Here is a 20,983-nt window from a genome sequence, read left to right as displayed (position 1 = left end):
ACAGATCTGTTTGGAGTCCTTACCTCTCTATCACTCAATGCTTCCTATTTGCCTCTCTCTGAATACAGGCCAGTCTTTTAAACTTATTAGTGGCTTGTTGGTATTAACTCAGGGTGATTGAATTATGGGTCAAGTTATTGAACCATGGACAATGCAAAAGATAGTTTCTAGTAACACGTCATGTTCACGTCATATCCCAAAAGCAGAGAATGCTTCTCCTGCGCTCGTGGGCATTGGGGCGGCAGTAGCTCAGGGGGTAGAGCAGTTGCCTACAAACCCCAGGGTGAGTGGTTCGATTCCCGGTTTCTCCTGGCTACTAGCTGAGGTGTCCTTGGACAAGACAGTGAAACCCTGTAGTAGCGCTGACAGCTGTCCAAAATGAATTTCCCCAAGGGGATAAATAAAGTATACATTATTATTATTATTATTATTATTCCTGAACTTCTATCTCAAATTAGATGTTGTCAGTCATGTGGCCTTTGCCACGCAGGAAACTGTGCTTTGTCAAGAGTCCTAAACACTCACCGATGTTCTGCAGATGAACCAAAGTTAATCTAAAATACCAGTTTATTATTATTTATTCTCCACAGTCTCCTAGTGTTGCTCAAATGGGGTTGTTGGGCTTCTATATAATTTTGAGTACAGTTATATTCTATAAGGTCTTAAACCTTAAACACCATGAAGTGCTTGAAATAACTTCTGCTGTGATTTGGCGCTATACAAATAAAATTAAATTGAATTTACCTCAGTTACACTTAAATATGTTCATCCAATGATTTGCAGGCCATTTACCATTCACTATATGTAAAATATCTCATTGGACACAGGTTGAACTTAAAAAACAGCCAAAAACTCAGTGAGCGATGATTTTCTGACAGTTCAAACTTTATTAGCAGTTCCTCTGTGTACAGACAATCTTCTGTCTCTGACATCAGTTCATTTTAAAAATAGTAGTTAACATGTGTAAAGTAAACAGTGGATCGTATGTACACTTTCATGTTGGGACACAGGCACACAGTGTAGATCTGCTTTATTGTTTCCGCAGAAGGTGAGAGGAGTGAGAGACTCAGTTGTGAAAGAAAGATATTTCATCACTTTGATGAAACCTAAGGCAGCCAGTGTAAAAGTAAGGAGACGACCAATCAGGAACAAGCTGCGGAGTTAAAACAACAGATACTGAAGACTGAAGTTTAGTTTTAGTTGCAGTTTAGCTCTTTGTTGCTGTTGTTGCTGTTACAATGGACTTCATTCCACTACGGAGCCGATGGACTTCTGCAGAGAAAAAACAGAAAACACTTGATAAATCAGCCCAGTATCTCTGATCATCACATGCTCATATAATGTTATAAATAGTTATAATAATGATAAATAATCTTTATGTTCATATTTACTGTGTATAACAAACACATTACTTCAGTTATTAAGAAAGTTCAAACTGCATCTGAGATGTGTGTTCAGTAGTTAGTGGTTATTAGATTATCTACTCAGAAGATGACAGATTTAGGCAGAAGATTTTTTTAGATAAGTATTTCATGTGAGTAGAGAAGACAATTCACCTCTGCAAGGCAGAAAGCAACTTTACATTTTACTGATTAACAATAAACAGAAATTAAGCCATTTAAGTTATGATTGGACAGCATTACTGTGTTAAGTTATGACTGATGAAAATCATCAATGAAAATCACAGGATCATCTTCCACCAATCTTAAAGTCATATTTGATCCTTGCTCGTCTTAATGATCTAATAAGCCCAGTATTCCAGTGTAGCTCATATGGTCCTGCCGATGAGATCACAGCATTAAACGAGACGATAACTGCTTCATCTAATCCTCATTTTTCTCTCCAAAGCACATGAGCACATAGTGTGGGCCTTTTTCTCTCTCTCTTTTCTTTTCCCTTTCTCTTTTCCCTTCAATCCTTCTTCCAGGTCCTCATCATGGGAGGAGAATGTATGTACCTTGTAAGTCGCTTTGGATAAAAACGTCTGCTAAATGACTAACTGTTAACTGACTTGGTGTTTGTTCTATGATGATCAGGTGTTAGGTTAGGGATGGACTAACACAAACCCTTCATTTTCTAATTAATTAAGTACTTAATTAATTAAACTAATACATGTTATTTTTGTATCATTTGTACAAACACTTAAATTAATAAATGGAATTCAATGACAATTCCATTTATTTATTGAAAGGTTTTGTTCCATCAGTAATGACAGTAAAATGTGATGATACCTTGAGTTGATGAGTGTCCACAGTCCGGTAGTTCAATGCCTAAATCATAGCTAAAAGAAGAACACAAATTAGATTTTTAAGATTCAGTATAGTTAATTAAACAAGAAATTAATTATTGATTTTCTATACGCTCTTTGACCTTGATCATCTACTAACACTGAGAACTAAATGACTGAGATACTGTGATTCTGAATGTGTTGAAAGCTGTAACTACATCTGTGGTTGTGTGAGGTGATAACAGGTTGTGACTGTTACCCTCTGTGGGGGTGGGGGTGCTGTCATCGGGTTGGTCTGGTTGGTCAGCAGTTGTTGCTGCAACAAGAAATAATAGGAAAACTCATGAACACAGACAAACTGAAGAACTCTCTGAGATTAGATCACCAGGGATTAGGGCAACAGGTAATGGAACTCAGTTGATAGAACAGTCTACAATCCAGGTCTACAGTCCCTTGTGTCCACAGCACTCTGCCAGGAACAATGTCTTATGGTCCCCCCTCACTTACACCACTTGAAGCTAAATCAGTTCTTCCTAGAACACGCTACTTCAAATTTTTGATATTTGCCTTGTACCTCACTTCTAAGTCACTTTGGATAAACGTCGTCTAGAAACGGTGTCAGGACGGGCACATATGTTTGGATGCTGTTTGTCGACTTCTCCTCACAATAATTCCACATAAACCGGTTTCAAACTTCCACAATCTGGGACTGTCCACCTCACTGTGTTCATGGATTAGAGACTTTCTTACCAACAGTCCTCAATCTGTGAGAATAGGGAATTGCACATTATCCACCCTAGTCCTGAACACAGGAATGCTGCAGAGCTGTGTGCTGAGCCCCATCCACTCCTCCAATAAAATGTGAGGACACCACTGCAGTGGGACTTACTGTATCTGACAGTGATGAGACTCACTACAGAAGGGAGCTCCTTCACATCCAGTGATGTTCAGAAAACAATCTGCTCTTGAACACCACTAAGACAAAACAGGTCATTGTGAATTACAGGACAACCTAGAGGATAGTACACGCTCCACTCCACATAAGGGGCCAGATAGTGGAGTGTGTTGAGAACATCAACTTCCTGGGGGTCCACATTACATGCAACCTCATCCTGACTTTAAAAACCTTTAAATTGGTGAAGAAGGCTCATCAAAGGCCTTTCTTCCTCAGGATGTTCAGGCAGCCTGATCTCGCAACTCTGCCTAGTGTGACTGTGTGGTTAGTGTTAGGGCACAGCTCAAGACACGAAGGACCTGGGCAGGATAGGGAAACCAGCCCAAAGGATTGAGTGAAGTCCACTTCCAGATCTTCTCTGCCATCCAGGAGAAGATTGTGTACCATTAAAGCTCAGACTAGCTTTTTCCCCAGAGTCGTTACCTCCATCATCCCAGCAACAAAAATGTTATTTCTGCTGCAGTGTGATAAATACAAGTGTTTAACCAACGTTACAGAAAAGATTACGTGTTCTAAAAGTCGAACAAGCTGTACTGCAATTTAATATTCTGTACACAGGATCACACTTAAATGATACTGCTGTTTATTTAAAACATGCATTTTGATGTTTTTGCAAAGACATGCAGATTAAAAAACAGGTGCTGAGGAAATGTACATAAAACCTGTTCAATCAAAAGTTGGCATTGTTCCTTCAGGAAAATCCAGTACTATGAATCAGCCTCTGAATGTTTTCTCACTGGGATCGGCTCCAGAAGCCACAGATCCCTCATCGGTCCATATCTGGAATGTTCATGTTAAAATTCTTGATCTTCTTTTTAATTTCAATCAGAATTAGTTGCGCTGCACAAAGGCGCCGTCTTTAGTTTGACACCTTTACATTACACTAGTCTTGTTATCTTGATCACTTCATTTGTTGTGTTGCCCTTTCAATCTCTATTCTGTCTGCGTCTAAACCCCTGAATTCCATTCTTAAGAAGAACTTTGTTCTGAAAATCCACTTACACAGTTGTGCTCAAACTGACATTCACCAACGTTTGCTAATTTATTCAGAGGTAAGAACTAAATCTAGGCACAAGGACCACACACTTCTATTTGTCATTGATTCTACAGTGGTATCGTATGTGTGTATCAATTAATACCAGTGTTTTATAAAGGATTATGTTCTTTTGTATTTAATAAAACTACACTAGCTCTTTAATTCACTTGATTCCACTCTGGAGACACTGGAGTCCAGTGCTCCACTGTCTTCGGTTTTCTTTTTCAATTTCCCCGTGTGTGCAGCTGTTTCTGCCGTCTCATCCCTTTCATTGGCACCTGCAGAGCAATTACCGGCTAAATAGGAGCTACTAGAAAGAACAGATAATGGATTGTTGGGTTTTATGCATAATTCTGTATTCACTTATATTTGTAAGGTTGTAAACTGATGGCTGCTTACCTGTTTATATATGAGATAACAGATGAATGTTGTGATATAAATACATTGAATTGAACTGAACTGACAAATATGAGCAAATGTTTGGTTTAAGAAAACTGAATAAAAAGAATCTTGGTGAAAGACCCAATGTTAAATTCTGCTTTTAGAAAACATTAAGACATCAGACGTTTTCTCAGTACTTCACTTTATATTGTCCCAATCCTAGGATCTTGTTTTAGTTGTTTCTCACACTTTACCTTCGGTGGAGTCCAGAGTTTCTGGACTCTGCTCTTCAGGGTCGTCAGAATCGGACTTTGGAGCGTCGTCCTGGTTCACGTCCTGCTCCTCAGTGGCCTCAGAGTCCAGCTTGTCACTGTTGTCTTGATGGTCAGGCTCCATTTCACTGTCAGTTTTGTTGTCCGCATCACGACCGTCGCTGTCAGCTGGACTCACGTCACTGTCCGCTTCACCTGGGGTCTCCCCGTCCTCCCCGTCCTCCCCGTCCTCCCTGTCTCGGCTCACGCTGTCGTCATCGCCGTCGCTGTCGTCCCTCTCTGGGACCACTTCCTGCTCACGCTCTGCTGGCTCCGCCTCCTCCGATGCGTCCGTCGGATCCCCCTCGCTGCCTCCTTCCCTCCCTTCCTGGACATCGTCCTGAGCCGTGCTGTCATCATCTCCCTGGCTGTCGTCCTTGTCTGCTGTGTTTCCCCCAGACTCGGCTTGGGACTCAGAGACACTGTCACTGTTGGATCTTTCAGCTGAGTCCACATCACTGTTGTCGTCACTGGTCTGGTTGTTGTCGGCCTCCGTGTCAGAAACATCACCGGCGTCTGAGATTTCAGTCGAGGCAACGTCGCTCTTGTCGTCAGCAGCAGCGCTGTCGTCAGTTTCTACGTCATCTGCAGTGTCTTCAGTATCTGAGGGTTAAAGATATTCTTCACTTATCAGTCACCTGTTATCACAGCTGCAGGGAACATCTGTTTGGTGAATCTGTGATGTGTCGATTAGACAGATCCTGGTTTATGGCTAAATACCCTAATAATAATAAATCAATCAATAATAAGCTAACTACCATTTAAAACACACCAGCAGCACACTTGTGCTTAACGAAACCCTTGAAATCCCTCCAAGAGGTAGTACTAGTAGTAGTAGTAGTAGGAAAAGTCACAGGCCCTAGAAGAAACGGATTTAAATCTGTGATAAGCTACAGAAACCACTGATCATCTCTGATTTGTACCCAGAACAACGTGCACCCTGCAGGTTGCGTGGCCACGTAACTGCAACCTGCTTAGTGCTCATATTAAGTCTTGTGTCTGAAGACAGACAATAAAACAACAGGGATTCACTCACTGACCTTTTGCTTCTGTCGTCTCAACTGAATCTGAAGGAAACACAAACAGAAAATGAAAATGAGTCTTCCTCTTGTTCTGTGGCTTTGGTTTGACTTTCAAAAAATGAATCCTAAAATTGTCGTTGTTTAACAAAATAAAACCACAAGTCAAAGAATCGAGGAGCCGTGAGGTTGGACGCACGTTACCTTCAGAGGTTTCAGCAGAGTCAGCACTATCGGTGGCGGCTGTGGAGACAACAGTCTGTTTATTATTTACTAACACTGTAGTTTTATTACCAGTTTTGTTTTGTATACTGTGTTTTACTTCAAGCAATAAAAATAGTTTGTGTCTCAGATTTAAAGGTTCGACCCTCAAAACCAGAAACGAACAACTTCAAACCTTGAACCTTGAACAGATGGAGGAACAGAGCTGATGCTGTGAGAGCCGTATGGTGACGTGTCTTCGTCAGTCACATGAATCAAAATACACAGTGGTAGTAATGTGGTAGTAACGCAACAAGAGGATTAGTAGGATCAGTGACAATGAAAGTAACACTACAGATGAATGTAAACTGTGACGTAATATAAGACACACATGCAGTCACTTCAGGAAGTAGTCAGATCCCTTCACTGTCTTTATCTACACTCAGTTATAATAGAAATCAATAGAAACCAGAAAAAGTGGAGTAGGCGATTAAGTTTATTTACCAGAGTCCGATTCAGAGGACGTCTCCAGACTGGTGGTACCTGCAGAGACGCAGCATGGGATGAGACAGACAGGTACACGATCAGACAGGTACACGGATTAGACAGAGAGGTACACAGTCAGAAAGACAGGTACACAGACAGACACCTAAACAGACAGATACACAGACAGAAAGACAGGTACACAGACAGACACGTAAACAGACAGGTACACAGACAGACAGGTACACGGATTAGACAGAGAGGTACACAGTCAGAAAGACAGGTACACAGACAGACACCTAAACAGACAGACAGGTACACAGTCAGACAGCAGGTACACAGACAGAAAGACAGGTATACAGACAGGTACACAGTCAGACAGAGCGGTACGCAGACAGACAGACAGACACACAGACACACAGACACACAGGTAAACAGTCAGACAGAGAGGTACACAGTCAGACAGACAGGTACACAGTCAGACCGAGAGGTACACAGACAGACAGACAGGTACACAGTCAGACAGAAAAATACACAGTCAGACACGTAAACAGACAGACAGACAGACAGACAGACAGACAGGTAAACAGTCAGACCGAGAGGTACACAGACAGACAGACAGGTACACAGTCAGACAGAGAGGTACGCAGACAGACAGGTACACAGACAGATAGACAGGTACACAGTCAGACGGAGAGGTACACAGACAGACAGGTACACAGACAGGTTACCTTGGGCCTGTTCAGCAGAGTCAGCACTGTCAGCATCACCTGTGGAGACAAATCAGTGTTTTGTACGATCATGTGATTCTTTGTGTTTCTCGTTTTGTGTAAAGGTAGAGAAGTTACCTTGAGTCTGTTCAGCATCAGAGTCAGTGTCGTCAGCATTGTCTGTGGAGACCAATAAATATTAATATGTTCACGGGAGATTGTTTTACCACGAGATAAATACAGTATTACAGTACAGTACAGCAGTAGCAATGATCATGAGAATGGCAAACCACCAATTATTAAACCAATAAATCAAATAGTAGCAACAGTAGTAGTAGTACAATTAAAACACAACAAAGGTCTGTGAGTGCAGTACAAACAGTACCAGCCACAGTAATTACCAACTAAACATGAGAATAATATGTGGCATATGTTAAAGAGTTTAAGGCGAGTGCTTCAGGTGTTAACGTTATTATAATAAAAGTAATTGTAGGAATGTTGCCATCACCATCTGTTGGATCAGTGTTCTGCACAGGGGGCTGACATTAGCTTGTTCAGGCTGATGAAGTGACATGAGTTAACATGAACATGAACTGCTGCTTATAACCTTACCTTTTAGCTGCATGTGTGCAGTGTGTTAGCATTCATTTGTTTAGTGTCTCTTCTGCTTACAGTCTAAATTCTAAAATAACAACAAAACGCCAACACATTGAATGCTCCACAAAGTGAAAGGGGAAACCACGGTAAAGGGCGGTAGAACACTTTGATTCACAGTTTCTCCTGTCTTAGATGCCATCATTGGCTGTGTTTCACATTCAGCAGCGTTTTCAGTCTTATATTGTAACAGTGTTTGATGGATACAACTTAATATACTTCCGGTCCAAAGTTTGGACCTCCTTCAATGGTTGTACACTAATACATTAGTTTGTACATTAATACTGACGAAACTGAAATTACAACGCAACAAATGTGGAACCATATAATCCACAAATTTATGAGGCCATCACCTGGAATAGTTTTCAGTTCACTGATGGACTTGTCATAAGTTATCTTGTGACATTTCTTATCTTCTTAATTTGCTTTTGACCATCACTTGTATGGTGGCTACGGGGTAAACTGTCCTATTAGTGCTATAACAAAAACTGTACAAACCCTTATTATGGAAAGAAACTATTAAGTAAAAAAAAAAACTAATTGTATTAGAAAAACTGATGTAGAATGGGAGGCAGAGCCTTTAACTATCAAGCCCCTCTCCTGTGGAACCAGCTCCCAGTTCAGGTTCTGGAGGCAGACACCCTCTCCACGTTTACGACTAGACTTCAAACTTTCCTTTTTTATAAAGCTTATAGTTAGAGATGGATCAGGTGACTCTGAACCATCTCTTAGTTATGCTGATATAGGTTAGTCTGCTGGGGGACCTCTACTGATAAACTGAGCTCCTCTCCTCTCTCCCTTCTCATCCATTCTAATTCTACCATTTCATGTCATTAAATTTGTGTCTTCTCTCTCCTGTAGTTGTGTTTCTTCCTCTCTGTCTCCCTCTCTCTGTTCTCCTCTGCAGGTATCCTCCTCCTTGGAGCTGTATATCTCCAGAGTCCAGTTACTGGTCCTACCAACCTGTCCAGTGTTTTTGTTGCTTGTTGTTGTTGTTGTTTTTGTGCCTGCTGTTCTTTTCTCTCTCCTCTTTCCACTCACCCCAACCGGTCGAGGCAGATGGCCGCCCACCCTGAGCTTGGTTCTGCTGGAGGTTTCTTCCTCTAAAGAGAGCTTTTCCTCTCCACTGTCTCCTGGTGCTGCTCAATGGGGTTTTCTATATAATTCTGTATACAGATATATTTTGTAAGGTCTTAAATCTTAAACACTGTAAAGTGCCTTGAGATAACTTCTGTTGTGATTTGGTGCTATACAAATAAAATGGATCTAAATTAAATTGAACATTTCTGGGACTCATTCTAATTGTTAGAAAACCAGGTGACAACCTCCCAAGGCCTCCCAAAAAATAAAAAATTAAAATTGAAAATAAAGTAAAATTCCAGCATCTTCAGTTTTAATGTACAACATTAAGATAATAAAAGAAAGAAAAACACTGGAAGAAAGATGTGTCCAAACTTTTGACTGGTAGCGTCTACTCTTCTGAGACCAGTAGCACAAAGATCTGTTACCTAGGGTCTGTTCAGGAGAGTTGGCGCTGTCAGCATCGCCTGTGGAAACAAACAAATCATCAGGTACACAGGAGTAGTACTAAAAGTAGCAGTTACATTTACCAAAGTGACTTACAAGTGAAGTACGAGGCAAAATATCTAAGTCAAGGAAAAGAACTGTGAAGTGCTCCAGGACAAACTGTTCCAGTTTCATGAGGTGTAAGTGCAAGATTTAAGTGTAGAGAAAGGTTCTAAAAAGTTCGGTTTTCAGCAGGTTTTTGAAAATTGAGAGCGAGGCTGCTGAGAGTCCAGAGGTGGGTATGTCGCTCAAGCATGGTGGAGCCACTAAATTGCAAAGGTAGGCCGGTTCTGTTGAGTTGACCACGCTGTAGGTAAGAGTCAGGACTTTGAACCTGCAGCTACAGGAAGCCATTGCAGAGATTTGGAAAGTGGTATTATTGTTGTGGTCGTCTGGCGTCTCTGGTCTTTGGCATCTATTTGTGGTAGTTTTGACACTTGTGGTCCAGAGGACTTCTGATCTGGTTCTGAGATAAGATCTATGGTCTCATAAAAATGTTAATATTATTCTCACCTTCAGCTTTGTCTGTTTCTTCTAGTGTGGAATCTTTTCCATCACTGTCATCTGAAACAACTTCAAGACAAAAACAAGTACATTTAATTAAAATAGTACATGTATACTATACAGTATAACTTGTACTATCAAGTATACAGTGTAACACATACTGCCTAACACTAACTGAATGAACCAGTTCACCTTCACAAACACACTGACCTGGTGACTCGGTCGTCTCTTCTGATTCTGAGGGAGCTGAGCAGACAGACAGGTGGGCAGATGAACAAGTGAGCAGATGAACAAATGAGCAGACAGACAGGTGGGCAGATATACAAGTCTGCCACAGACACTTTACCTTCAGTTTGTTCAGTGGAGTCGAAGCTGTCAGCCGGATCTAAACAGACAAAAACATGAAGTATTGTGATGTGTATAGTTGTACCCAGTGCGTGTACCATGTGTAGTGTTGTTACCTGGCTGAGCAGTCACTGGTTCACCTGTACTTTCTCCTACAAAAAAGATAAAATAAATAAAACATGTGTTGTGTCAGTGTGTGTGTGTCTGTTTGTGGTGGTGTGTGTTAGTGTGTTACCCTGCAGGTTTGCCAGCTCTGCCGGACTTTTCTCTAAACACAGGAAACAAACATGTACACGCAGTGAATCTACACATTTCACAATCATGGTACAACAAAGTGTGAGGTTTTCAGAAGCACTTTCAGAAGCACTTAGTAAACCAGGAGCAGTTGCAATGACCACCACAGCCTCTGGAGGACGCTGTCAGCATTTTATCTTTACAGTTGCTGCTTTCTCTGCTGCTTTACATATGTATATGTATATATATATATATTATTTTACGTTCTGTAAATGTTCTAAGTGGAAATTTTATTAGGCTGAACTTATGTCAGCAGGTAAACCGAGGAACAGTCATCTGAATTATTTAACCTGAATTAAGTCTCATGCTCACTTGCTATAAATAGAATTAATAATCACTCTTTTCTGATTAAATATAAAGCTCTGCCTACAGATTATAAAGAAATTAAAATTATATTTATTTGGATTTTAGGTAAATAGCAACGTTAAAAATGTATTTTGGACATGGATCGATGATCAGTGATTATGTCGTAGTTTACCTGGAGTGGGAGCAGTCAGACAAATGGCAGCAAGAGCACCAAGCAGCAACAAAACACACCTGTAACACACCTGTAATTAGTTTTCAATGCAAAGTCAATGGTGATGTTGGATGATGTCACAGCTTTTAGTAATAAACATCTCTTCACTGATAAAGATCCCATGAACTAGAAACATCACATCACAAACAACCACACAATGAAAATCTAAACCATTAAACAGACATGAATGTAAAAGAGTAAAATACTGAGTGTTCAGAAACTAATGTGATAAATGTAAAGTGATGAGGGTATGTTCAGCTTCAAGGTTTAAGTGACAGTGTTCCTTTGTTTCCACTATGGGAAAAAAAACAAAGCATCTTTTCTTTTCCAACGTATAGAGAAGTGCAAGAGAAAACCAGCTCAGATCCTCAAAGAGACAGAAAAGCATTAAGGTTCATAATGAGAGTCGAGTGTCGGGTGAAAACCCAGAGAAGACTGCGGCTTTATCCTGAAACACTGGAGGATTTATTCAGAGTGGACACAGACACTGAACACTGCTGTGAGCCGATCACAGCAGATACTAAAAGGTTCAGTCCACGTATTCAGCGCTTGTCGTTTTATGTTGTTTGCATTCTACTTTGAGCCCAACGGCTCGGAATCTAGATCCACACAAATTTCATGTTTCTATTTAACACAAAGGTTAAAATAACATCAAAGACAGCATCAGCTCATCTGGTTCATTAAACTTCAGGCCGGAACGTTCAAACAATAGTGCGGAAAGTCAGGAATCGTTATCATGGCATCATCAACGTGTTTCCCAACATTTTCTTAAATTTTCAGATTCACGTGCAGCTGGTATCTCCAATAAATTTAGTCCTTTAATGATCTCAGAGCAAAAGTGACTTTGTCTTTTAGAAGTGGTGTAAAGTGTGAGAGAAGTGAAGACTGGACTCACCGTCTGTGCATGTTGTTGTTCAGCAAGTCGACAGGAAACAAACTTTAACGAGATGAAACTTCTGTGTTTGTTGAGTTTCTGAACTCAGCTGAAAGAGTGGAGCAGCTCTTTATAGTCTGACTCTTGTTCCCTCCTCCGCCCTCCTGCTGCTCCCTCCTCCTTCCTCTTCTGACCACCTCTCTACACCTCAACACTATCTAATCCAGTGTGAAGACACTGATTCAGTCTAATCTGTGGTAGATGGTGCTCATGATGTCTATGGATCACAATTTTTGGACCAGATGTTGAATCTTTGGTGTTGAGCTTGTCGTGTGGCTCAGAGCCTACAGGTGGAGGGTGGAGCTTCTATAATTATGTGCATTATGTTATGATTCATCAGTGATGAATGTCACTATGTCACTCATGATTTGAGACAGTAGTCTCAGTAAAGTAGTAGACAGTAAAGTCATAGCAATAGTCAGACAGTCACAACCTTAACCTTACGGAACGATTTTTCATGTGGTTTGGTGCCATATAAATAAAAGTAAATGTATATGATTAAAATAAAGAGCCCTGAAACCCTTGCACAGAACTCATCTGTCCCTTGAAGAGATACTATGAAAGGATACTGTGATGTTTACGAGGTATCCTCACTGTCTACTGTTGGAATAGAAGTGCTTCCTTAGCCAACATCCGATAAAAGCTGAAGATACAAGGAGGGTACTGGGAGTTAAAATGCCCCTCTCCTTCCCCAGCTGATTCTTTTTCAGTTGAAAATGGTGGACGGACAATAAAGAAGAACTCCTGTGGTGATGCCAGCACATTCACCTGTCACGTTCCCAGCTCCTCCTGCCTGTCTGTCCCTCATTTCCTAATTAGTCCGCTTCCTGTTTTTTTACTGATTGCAGATTGACTGCACCTGGTTTTCTCCTGAGCTTTATAAGCAGGGCTGTTTGTCTCTGAAACTCGCCAGATAGTCTGACATCTTCTCCAGAAAAACACTATTGGACTTCTATTTTGATATGGCCTCTGCCTGCCCTGGACCCTGCTTTTGCCTGACCCGCCGGTGCCGTGAGTTTCATCCCGCCTGATCTGTTCACTTCCTCTTTGTCTCCCTGCTCCCAGACCAGACCTGATCCTGTCTCTGCCTGATTCCCCTTACCAGACCTGCCTGACCTGAACCTGCCTTTGGCCTACTACCTCAGGCTACCCTGAGTGTTTCCCCTGATCTGTTCTCTACCTCGTTGTTCCGTTCCCTGTTCTGACTCTGAGTGGACCTCCTAGTGTTTGATCCGCACTGTCAATTCGACTGTGGATTTTGCCTGTTGGACGTCTCTCTGGACCCGTCTTCTAGTGTCAGTGAAGATTCTCAGTCGTACAGGTGAAGTTATCTGGAAGTTGAGTCATGGCAACTGGACTTGCCCTGAATAGGATCGTTAGGTGAAACAAAGGAACAAAGAACTGGTGCATGACCTTGGACTGTATTATCACACTGTTTTATTGGATTTCGGACTACATCATAATCTGGATCTGTATTTGGGTCTGGACTGTCTCTAATTGTGCTTCTGCAAACAGTAATTACTGTCCTGGACTCTTTACACTGTTGCCAGCCTCCATTCCCGGCACTCACCGTCTCCACGTGCCTCTGTCTGCTCCACGTGCCGTGACATCAGACCACCTCTTCCTGTCAGCAACCACTTCCAGTTCACACCGAGACCTCCACACTCACCCTGTGCCATCTCCACACAACAGGTGCCCTGCAGAACTCATTGACTTTCCTTGCACTCTTGTTAAAATAAATCTTTTAAAACTCTTTCCTGCCTCAGTGTATCTCTGGTTATGGAGTCCTTCCACAGACTCGTGACATCACAAAAGCTGAAGGTGTTACAGTTCCTCCCTCTGCCCCTGTCTTTTGGTTTTGTTTTGTTTTGTTCTGTCTCACTCTCCTGCCACACACCCATATATGGACTTCCTCTTCCCCCACTCTCCACACTCTGGACTAATTACTGACTCATTTCACCTGGTTATCCCTCTGGTATATAAGCACTCCTCAGTCCTCAGTTGAATTGCTGGTTTGTTGACATTATACACGCTGTTCTCTGCATTTCCTCTGGTTAGTTCGTTTGCTGGTTTGATGTTCATTGCCGTTCACTTGATGTTCATTCATGCTGCTCACTTCTACTGGATCCACGTCAGTTTGTCAGTTCGTCTGTTCGTCAGTTTGTCACTCCACTGCCATTTTGGATCACCCCGGTCTTCACTTCTGTTTGTTGGACTTTGGTTTCGTCTGTGAGTTTTGTTTTTGAGTTTGTAGTTGCCTGCCTTTTGCAGAGTATTTTCGTTGTTACTTTGTCTTGTTTGCTTAGTATGTCTGTTCCTGTTTAGCCTGCGTTCTGCAGTGTTTTTGTTTGCTGCTTTGTATTTCTTTCGTGAGTTTGTTTGTGTTTCGTTAGCGTTGGTGCCTTGTTCTTGTTTTGGGATAGTTTGTTAGTTTCTAGTTTATGTCTTTGCCTGTGTTTCCACAGTGTTTTCGGTTGTCACTTTGTATGTTTGTCTAGGGTTTTGTTTGTACTGAACCACCGTGTTTTTTGGGTCTCTTTGAGTTGTTACTTAGTTGGTCTTTGTGTTAGTTCCCCGTATCCCCTGCCCTTTGATAATAAAACCTCCTTTTGTTCTTACCTGCTTGGTCCCCGTCCGTCCGTTTTGTAACAGAAGGGTTAGGGGTCAGGGTCAGGGGTAGAGTTAGGGTTAGGTTAGGTTGCCCTCTAGGTTTAGAGGGCAATTACTTTTTTACAAAGGGCCAGGAAGGTTTGGATAGCTTTTCCCCCTTTAAATTAAACAATTATTTAAAAACTGCATTTTGTATTTACTCTAGTTATCTTTGTAATATCGCCTGTTTGGCGAAACAATGGAAGGGGATGGTGTGAAGGTTGTAATAGTCACACCTTTGTCAACCCCTCTATCACCTAAAGTGGGCCCTTAGGTGTGCTGATCTTTCTGGGGATGGATGAAAGGGCAGCATGACAAATAGACAGGTTGTATCTAAGTTCTCCACCTCTGTTGAGTGAGGGGGTGTTGATTTGCACATCCAAGGCTTCCCTCACCCGTCTTGCAAACCACTTGTCCTCTCTGTCGAATATGTGGATGCCACTGTCCTCGAATGAGTGTCCTTTGTCCTTAAGATGAAGGTCCACAGCTGATTCAGGTCCTGAGGTGTTACTCCTCCTGTGGAGCGACTGTTTGGTTTCTCCAATGCACAGCTCAGATCAGTCTTCCTTTGTTTTTTTTACTGGATCAAGTCGGAGAGCAGCAGCAGCTGCAACTGAAACTGTGTTAGCCACAGCTGATATTTGGAAGTCTGTGTCCAGACCAGCAGAGGGAGGTGAAGGTGTCTGATAACTGGCTGACAGTGAGAAGGAAAGATTAGACACTGACGCATTTCCAGGACTTGCCTGATGCTCAATTCAGTTTTTACAGCTGCTGACCAACAGTAGTCTTTTTCAAAGCAGTTGACCAGTTTTCTTTAACCACCACAAGAGTTCATCTCTAAACACGCTGCTGCACGTTTCGGCAAGGTCGAGGTTCATGAAAAGGCTTCATTGGTTCTGATTGGTTGGGTGTCCCAGGTATTTAACCTCTGGAGTTAGTAACATCATTGTTAAGGAGGTCACATGTGGATTGCTGTCCTACCTGACCATCTCTGCTGAGCAACAGATGTGTTAATCCACAGAAGTTTGGTTGAAGTTAAGTGACAAAACCGTTGATGGTCGGTGGCCTTGTTCCGTGAAAAATCGAGTCCAGTGTCTGCTGCTGCACTGACTGTGACACATAGAAATAAAAACATGAAGAAACAAAAGTCCTGAAATCAGAAGCTGTTTAGATCAGATCAGGCTGAGCAGAATGAGCTGAGAGGTTAACTGAGGAGAGAAAACACAGACATGAATCTGCCACAGAAACAGTGTGTTAGCATGCTAACAGCCTCTAATGAGCTCTGTGTTTTCAGTTTGACTGATCATAAAACTTGGAACAACAGGAGCTGCTTCTAAAGACAAATCCAGTCTCAGTTTAACCCCTGTTGGGGCTCCAGTTCCAGTCGGCTTCAGTAACACTGAAGCTTAGCTGTTGCTGAACAAGTAATCAACCCAGTAAAAAGAAGAATGAATTAAAATCATATGTTGACATGTCAAATATGAAATTTTGTATGTTGGGGGTTAGACCCACTTCTGCAGTCCTGGTCCCAGTAAAATGCTGACTGGTTATCTTCTGTTGGTTCAGTGGATGAAAACCAAACTACTATAATCAATATTTGTTAAACCATGAATAAAGTTGCCTAAAGCTGGAGACTGGGTGGAGATTAGGCTTGGAAATGACAGCTGCCTTAAATGGTAAATGGTCTGCACTTATATAGCGCTTTTCTACCTACCTGGTACTCAAAGAGCTTTTATACTGCATTGCATTCACCCATTCGCACACACTCACACAAAGATGGCAGAGCTGCTATGCAACCGATCTGACTCACCAGGGGCAACTTGGGTTTCAGTATCTTGCCCAAGGACACTTTGGCATGTGACAGAAGGAGCTGGAAATCGCACCACTGATCTAATGATTGGCAGACAACTGCTCTACCTTTTGAGCCCCATAACCACAGCAGACCGACAGTACTGCACAATTAAAATAACAATCTCTGTGTGTGTTTCTGTATTTTTGTGTTTGTGAGATTATGGTGTACTGTGTGTCCAGTCAGGATTTACAGTACATCATAGTACAGAAACAGCACTAATAAAGGTCTCTAACGATCTATTAGCATTAGATTCTCTGTACTCAATTTGTTAGATCTTAGTGCTGCGTTCGCCACTGTAGATCACAACATTTTATTACATTGACTAGAACATGTCATGGGATTAAAGGAACAGCACTAGAGTGGTTTAAATCGTATCTATCAGAAAGATTCCAGTTTGTACATGTTAATGATGAGTCTTCCAAGTACACAAGAGTCGGTTATGGAGTACCACAGGGTTCTGTGCTTGGACTGATTCTTTTCACTCTATATATGTCCCCCTTAGGCAATATTATTAGGAAACACAGTCCCATTGCTATGCAGATGATACCCGGCTATATTTATCTTTTAAACCAGAAGAATCTAATCAATTAATCAAACTTCAAGCTGCTTAAAAGATATAAAGACCTGGATGTCCTCCAATTTCCTTTTCCTAAATTCAGAAAAGATTTTGTTTTTTTTTTTTCTTTAGTGCAAAGAAAGATGCAGAAGAGTTCTGTTTTCAGCAGTTTTTTAAATATTGAAAGTGAGGTGGCTGAGCGTGCAAAGTTTGGCAGCTCATTCCACCATTGTGGGATCACTGAGCTGAAGAGTTTTCCTTGGGGTCTACTGTGTGTTGCTGGTACCACCAGAAGTCGTTCAACTCGGCCAGTGAACGACTGGGAGGGGATGTAGACCTGAATGATTGAGTTGAGATAAGTTGGAGCTGTAGAGTTGATCACTCTGTAGGCAAGAGATAGAGCTTTGAACTTGATCCTTGCAGCCACAGGAAGCCAATGCAAAGATCTGAAAAGCGGTGTCACATGAGACCTTTTTGGTTGATTGAAAATGAGGCTTGCTGCTGCATTTTGGATCATCTGTAGGGGTTTGGTTGTGGATGCCGGTAACCCCATCAGCAGTGCATTGCAGTAGTCAAGACGAGATATGATCAACACCTGTACAATGAGTTGGGTCATGTACTCCGTCAGGTAGGGTCTGATCTTTCTGATGTCGTGGAGGACATATCTACATGACCTAGAGACTGTGTCGATGTGTTCTGTGAAGGTCAGTTGGTCATCAATGATGACCCACAGATTTCTGTCCGTCTTAGCGGGGACAATCACTGCATATCCAATGTTGATGTTGATGTTGATGTTGTGTCGAAGGTCTGGCAGGGAAAACTAGAACTTCAGTATTGGGGATGTTAAGTTGAAGGTGTCTTTCTCTCCTCCAAGCAGAGATGTCAGAGAGACAGGCAGAGATGTGAGATGAGACACTAGAGTCATTAGGTGGAAAGGACAGGAAGAGCTGTGTGCCATCCGCATGACAGTGATAAGAAAAGCCATGTGAATGGATGATAGTCTAGAGAAGAAATATAGTTGGAAAAAAGAAGAGAACCAAGGAGTGAGCCCTGCGGTACACCGGTGGAGAGGTTATGAGAGTCGGAATCACGCCCCTGTCAGGATACCTTGAATGTTCGTCCGGACAAGTATGGCCGAAGCCAGGCTAGAGCTGATCCAGAGATGCCTGAGTCTGAGAGTGCAGTTATAAGAATCTGATGGTTCACAGTGTCAAAGGCTGCAGATAGGTCTAATAGAATAAGGACAGAAGAGTTACCTGCAGCTTTTCCACCCAGGGATTCCACAACAGTCAGAAGTGCCGTTTCTGTGGAGTGACCACTTTTGAAGCCAGACTGATTGACATCGAGGAGGTTGTTCTGGGAAAGAAAGGCAGAGAGTTGATTGAAGGTTGCACGTTCCAGGGTCTTGGCCAGAAATGGAAGAAGAGAGACTGGTCTGTAGTTCTCCACAAGGGAGGGATTCAGAGAAGGCTTCTTCAACAGTAGAGTAATCAGGGCCTTCTTGAACGAGGTGGAAACGGTGCCTGTTGTAAAAGAGGTGTTGATGATGTGTGTAATGGCTGGTATTAGTGTTGGTGCGATAGCTTGAAGGAGAGTAGAGGGGATCGGATCCAGAGAGCAGGTGGTTGGGCGATTCAAGAGGAGGAGGGTGGATACATCGTCCTCTGACAGTGTTGAAAACGTGAAGTGAGATGCGTCGTCAGGTTTAGTTAGCACAATGTCATCGTCAGGAGGAGAGAACTGGGAGCTGATGGCTGCCACCTTGTTAGTAAAAAAGGAGGCAAAGGAGGCACTGTGAGAGAAAGATTGAAGCAAATCCTGATAATCAGCAAGAGCAAGTTGAGACTTGGATTTGTGCCACTTCATTTGCAATCAAATGCAAATATGTTGTATTGCATTTTGTATAGATCTTAAACCTTAAACACTGTAAAGTGCCTTGATTTGAATCGTTGAATTGAATTAAGCTGCACTGATTAACATCAGTATCAGCCAATTGGACCCAGCAGAATGTTGTCGCTGCTATTGCATGTGCCTATAGTAATGCTTTCCCCAGGATCCTAAAGCCTGTCAGAATTATTTGAGTGTAACACCTACACATTGGTCTAACCAGATAGCATGTTTTTATTGTTAAAATAAACTCTTCACAGGAAAACAACAAACCCTAACCCCAACAAAGAATTTTTACAACTAGGCTATTTATCAAAGCGATTTCTGTTTTTCTTAAGTTTCTATTTCCCTGATATTTTTTGGTCCTCTCCGTCGAATATGTGGACGCCACTGTCCTCGAATGAGTGTCCTTTGTCCTTAAGATGAAGGTCCCCACCTGATTCAGGTCCTGAGGTGTTACTCCTCCTGTGTAGTGACTGTTTGGTTGGCTGATATTTGGAAGTCTGTGTCCAGACCAGCAGAGGGAGGTGAAGGTGTCTGATAACTGGCTGACAGTGAGAAGGAGAGATTAGACACTGACGCATTTCCAGGACTTGTTTGATGCTCAATTCAGTTTTTACAGCTGCTGACCAACAGTAGTCTTTTTCAAAGCGGTTGACCAGTTTTCTTTAACCACCACAAGAGTTAATCTCTAAACACGCTGCTGCACGTTTCGGCAAGGTCGAGGTTCATGAAAAGGCTTCATTGGTTCTGATTGGTTGGGTGTCCCAGGTATTTAACCTCTGGCGTTAGTAACATCATTGTTAAGGAGGTCACATGTGGATTGCTGTCCTACCTGACCATCTCTGCTGAGCAACAGATGTGTTAATCCACAGAAGTTTGGTTTTGGTTGTAGTTAAGTGACAAAACCGTTGATGGTCGGTGGCCTTGTTCCGTGAAACATCGAGTCCAGTGTCTGCTGCTGTACTGACTGTGACACACAGAAATAAAACCATGTAGAAACAAAAGTCCTGAAATCAGAAGCTGTTTAGATCAGATCAGGCTGAGCAGAATGAGCTGAGAGGTTAACTGAGGAGAGAAAACACAGACATGAATCTGCCACAGAAACAGTGTGTTAGCATGCTAACAGCCTCTAATGAGCTCTGTGTTTTCAGTTTGACTGATCGTAAAACTTGGAACAACAGGAGCTGCTTCTAAAGACAATTCCAGTCTCAGTTTAACCCCTGTCGGTGCTCCAGTTCCAGTCGGCTTCAGTAACACTGAAGCTTAGCTATTGCTGAACAAGACTCAATTGAGGACATTTGAACTTTGTTGAGGAAAAACTGAATGATAAAGTTAGCTTAAGTACCTTCTCGTTTAAAAATTCTTCCCCTTACATATGAAGCTCAATCTTATCTTAAAGACCTCATAGTTCACTTGTATTTTCTAGAGTTTCCAAATAAAAGTTTTAGAGTGAGAATCTATATCACCCGGACTTTCTCCTGCTGTGTGCTGCACGTGTGTGCACAAGTTTGCATAATGTTTGGACCTGATTCTCCAGCCTTTGTTTGGAGTGCATATGTGAAAACAGCTGTAGTTACGCTAACCTCCACCACCTCTGGCTGTGTAAGAACAAATATTCATACTGTATAAAATACATCTACTCCTTCTTGCACTATATAGTGACTCTGCAGTAAATATTTTTAAGTTAATTTTTACTTTGTGTAATTTTGTGGATCTAACCTGCTGCACAGCAGAAAGTTCCAGAAAAGAGACTGTATAGTTCTGAAATTTTTTTTGGTTTGCTGTTTGCTTTTGTTTCTACAGCAACACAGTTCAACAAAACAACCATGTTCCAGCACACAGCAACACAAATGCAGTAAATCCTTCTATGTTTGTGTCTTTGTGTGTCTTCAGAATAAG

General features: G+C 42.0%; 1 protein-coding gene across 2 annotated transcripts; it reads right to left on the bottom strand.

Moving 5' to 3' along the window:
• Positions 1 to 863: 863 nt before the first annotated feature.
• LOC113155212 (clumping factor A-like) lies at positions 864 to 12,182 on the bottom strand. Of its 2 annotated transcripts, XM_026349807.2 has the most exons (17): positions 12,099 to 12,182; positions 11,165 to 11,223; positions 10,628 to 10,660; positions 10,509 to 10,544; positions 10,394 to 10,432; positions 10,258 to 10,293; positions 10,057 to 10,116; positions 9,486 to 9,524; positions 7,462 to 7,503; positions 7,345 to 7,383; positions 6,635 to 6,673; positions 6,134 to 6,172; positions 5,951 to 5,977; positions 4,854 to 5,513; positions 2,487 to 2,543; positions 2,232 to 2,281; positions 864 to 1,272 (listed from the first exon to the last, which is right to left on the bottom strand). In XM_026349807.2, exons 1-16 carry the CDS (start codon positions 12,107 to 12,109, stop codon positions 2,271 to 2,273), a joined length of 1,227 nt encoding a protein of 408 aa, XP_026205592.1. In that variant the 5' UTR covers positions 12,110 to 12,182; the 3' UTR covers positions 864 to 1,272; positions 2,232 to 2,270. The 2 variants fall into 2 exon arrangements, with proteins under 2 accessions (XP_026205592.1, XP_026205593.1); XM_026349808.2 differs by lacking the exon at positions 10,628 to 10,660 and having other exon boundaries at positions 12,099 to 12,124.
• Positions 12,183 to 20,983: the final 8,801 nt, after the last annotated feature.

This window comes from Anabas testudineus, chromosome 11 (genome assembly GCF_900324465.2).
Source record: "Anabas testudineus chromosome 11, fAnaTes1.2, whole genome shotgun sequence".
In the NCBI taxonomy this organism is placed as follows: domain Eukaryota; kingdom Metazoa; phylum Chordata; class Actinopteri; order Anabantiformes; family Anabantidae; genus Anabas; species Anabas testudineus.
Note: the sequence above shows the minus strand (reverse complement) of the source record. Positions and strands in the feature narration are given on the sequence as shown.

Coding starts and splice junctions, on each gene's coding strand:
- LOC113155212 (XM_026349807.2), bottom strand. Junction 10,661..11,164: donor TCTGACTGCTCCCACTCCAG/GTAAACTACGAC, acceptor TCCTGTGTTTAG/AGAAAAGTCCGGCAGAGCTG. Junction 5,978..6,133: donor CTCTGCTGAAACCTCTGAAG/GTAACGTGCGTC, acceptor TGTTTCCTTCAG/ATTCAGTTGAGACGACAGAA.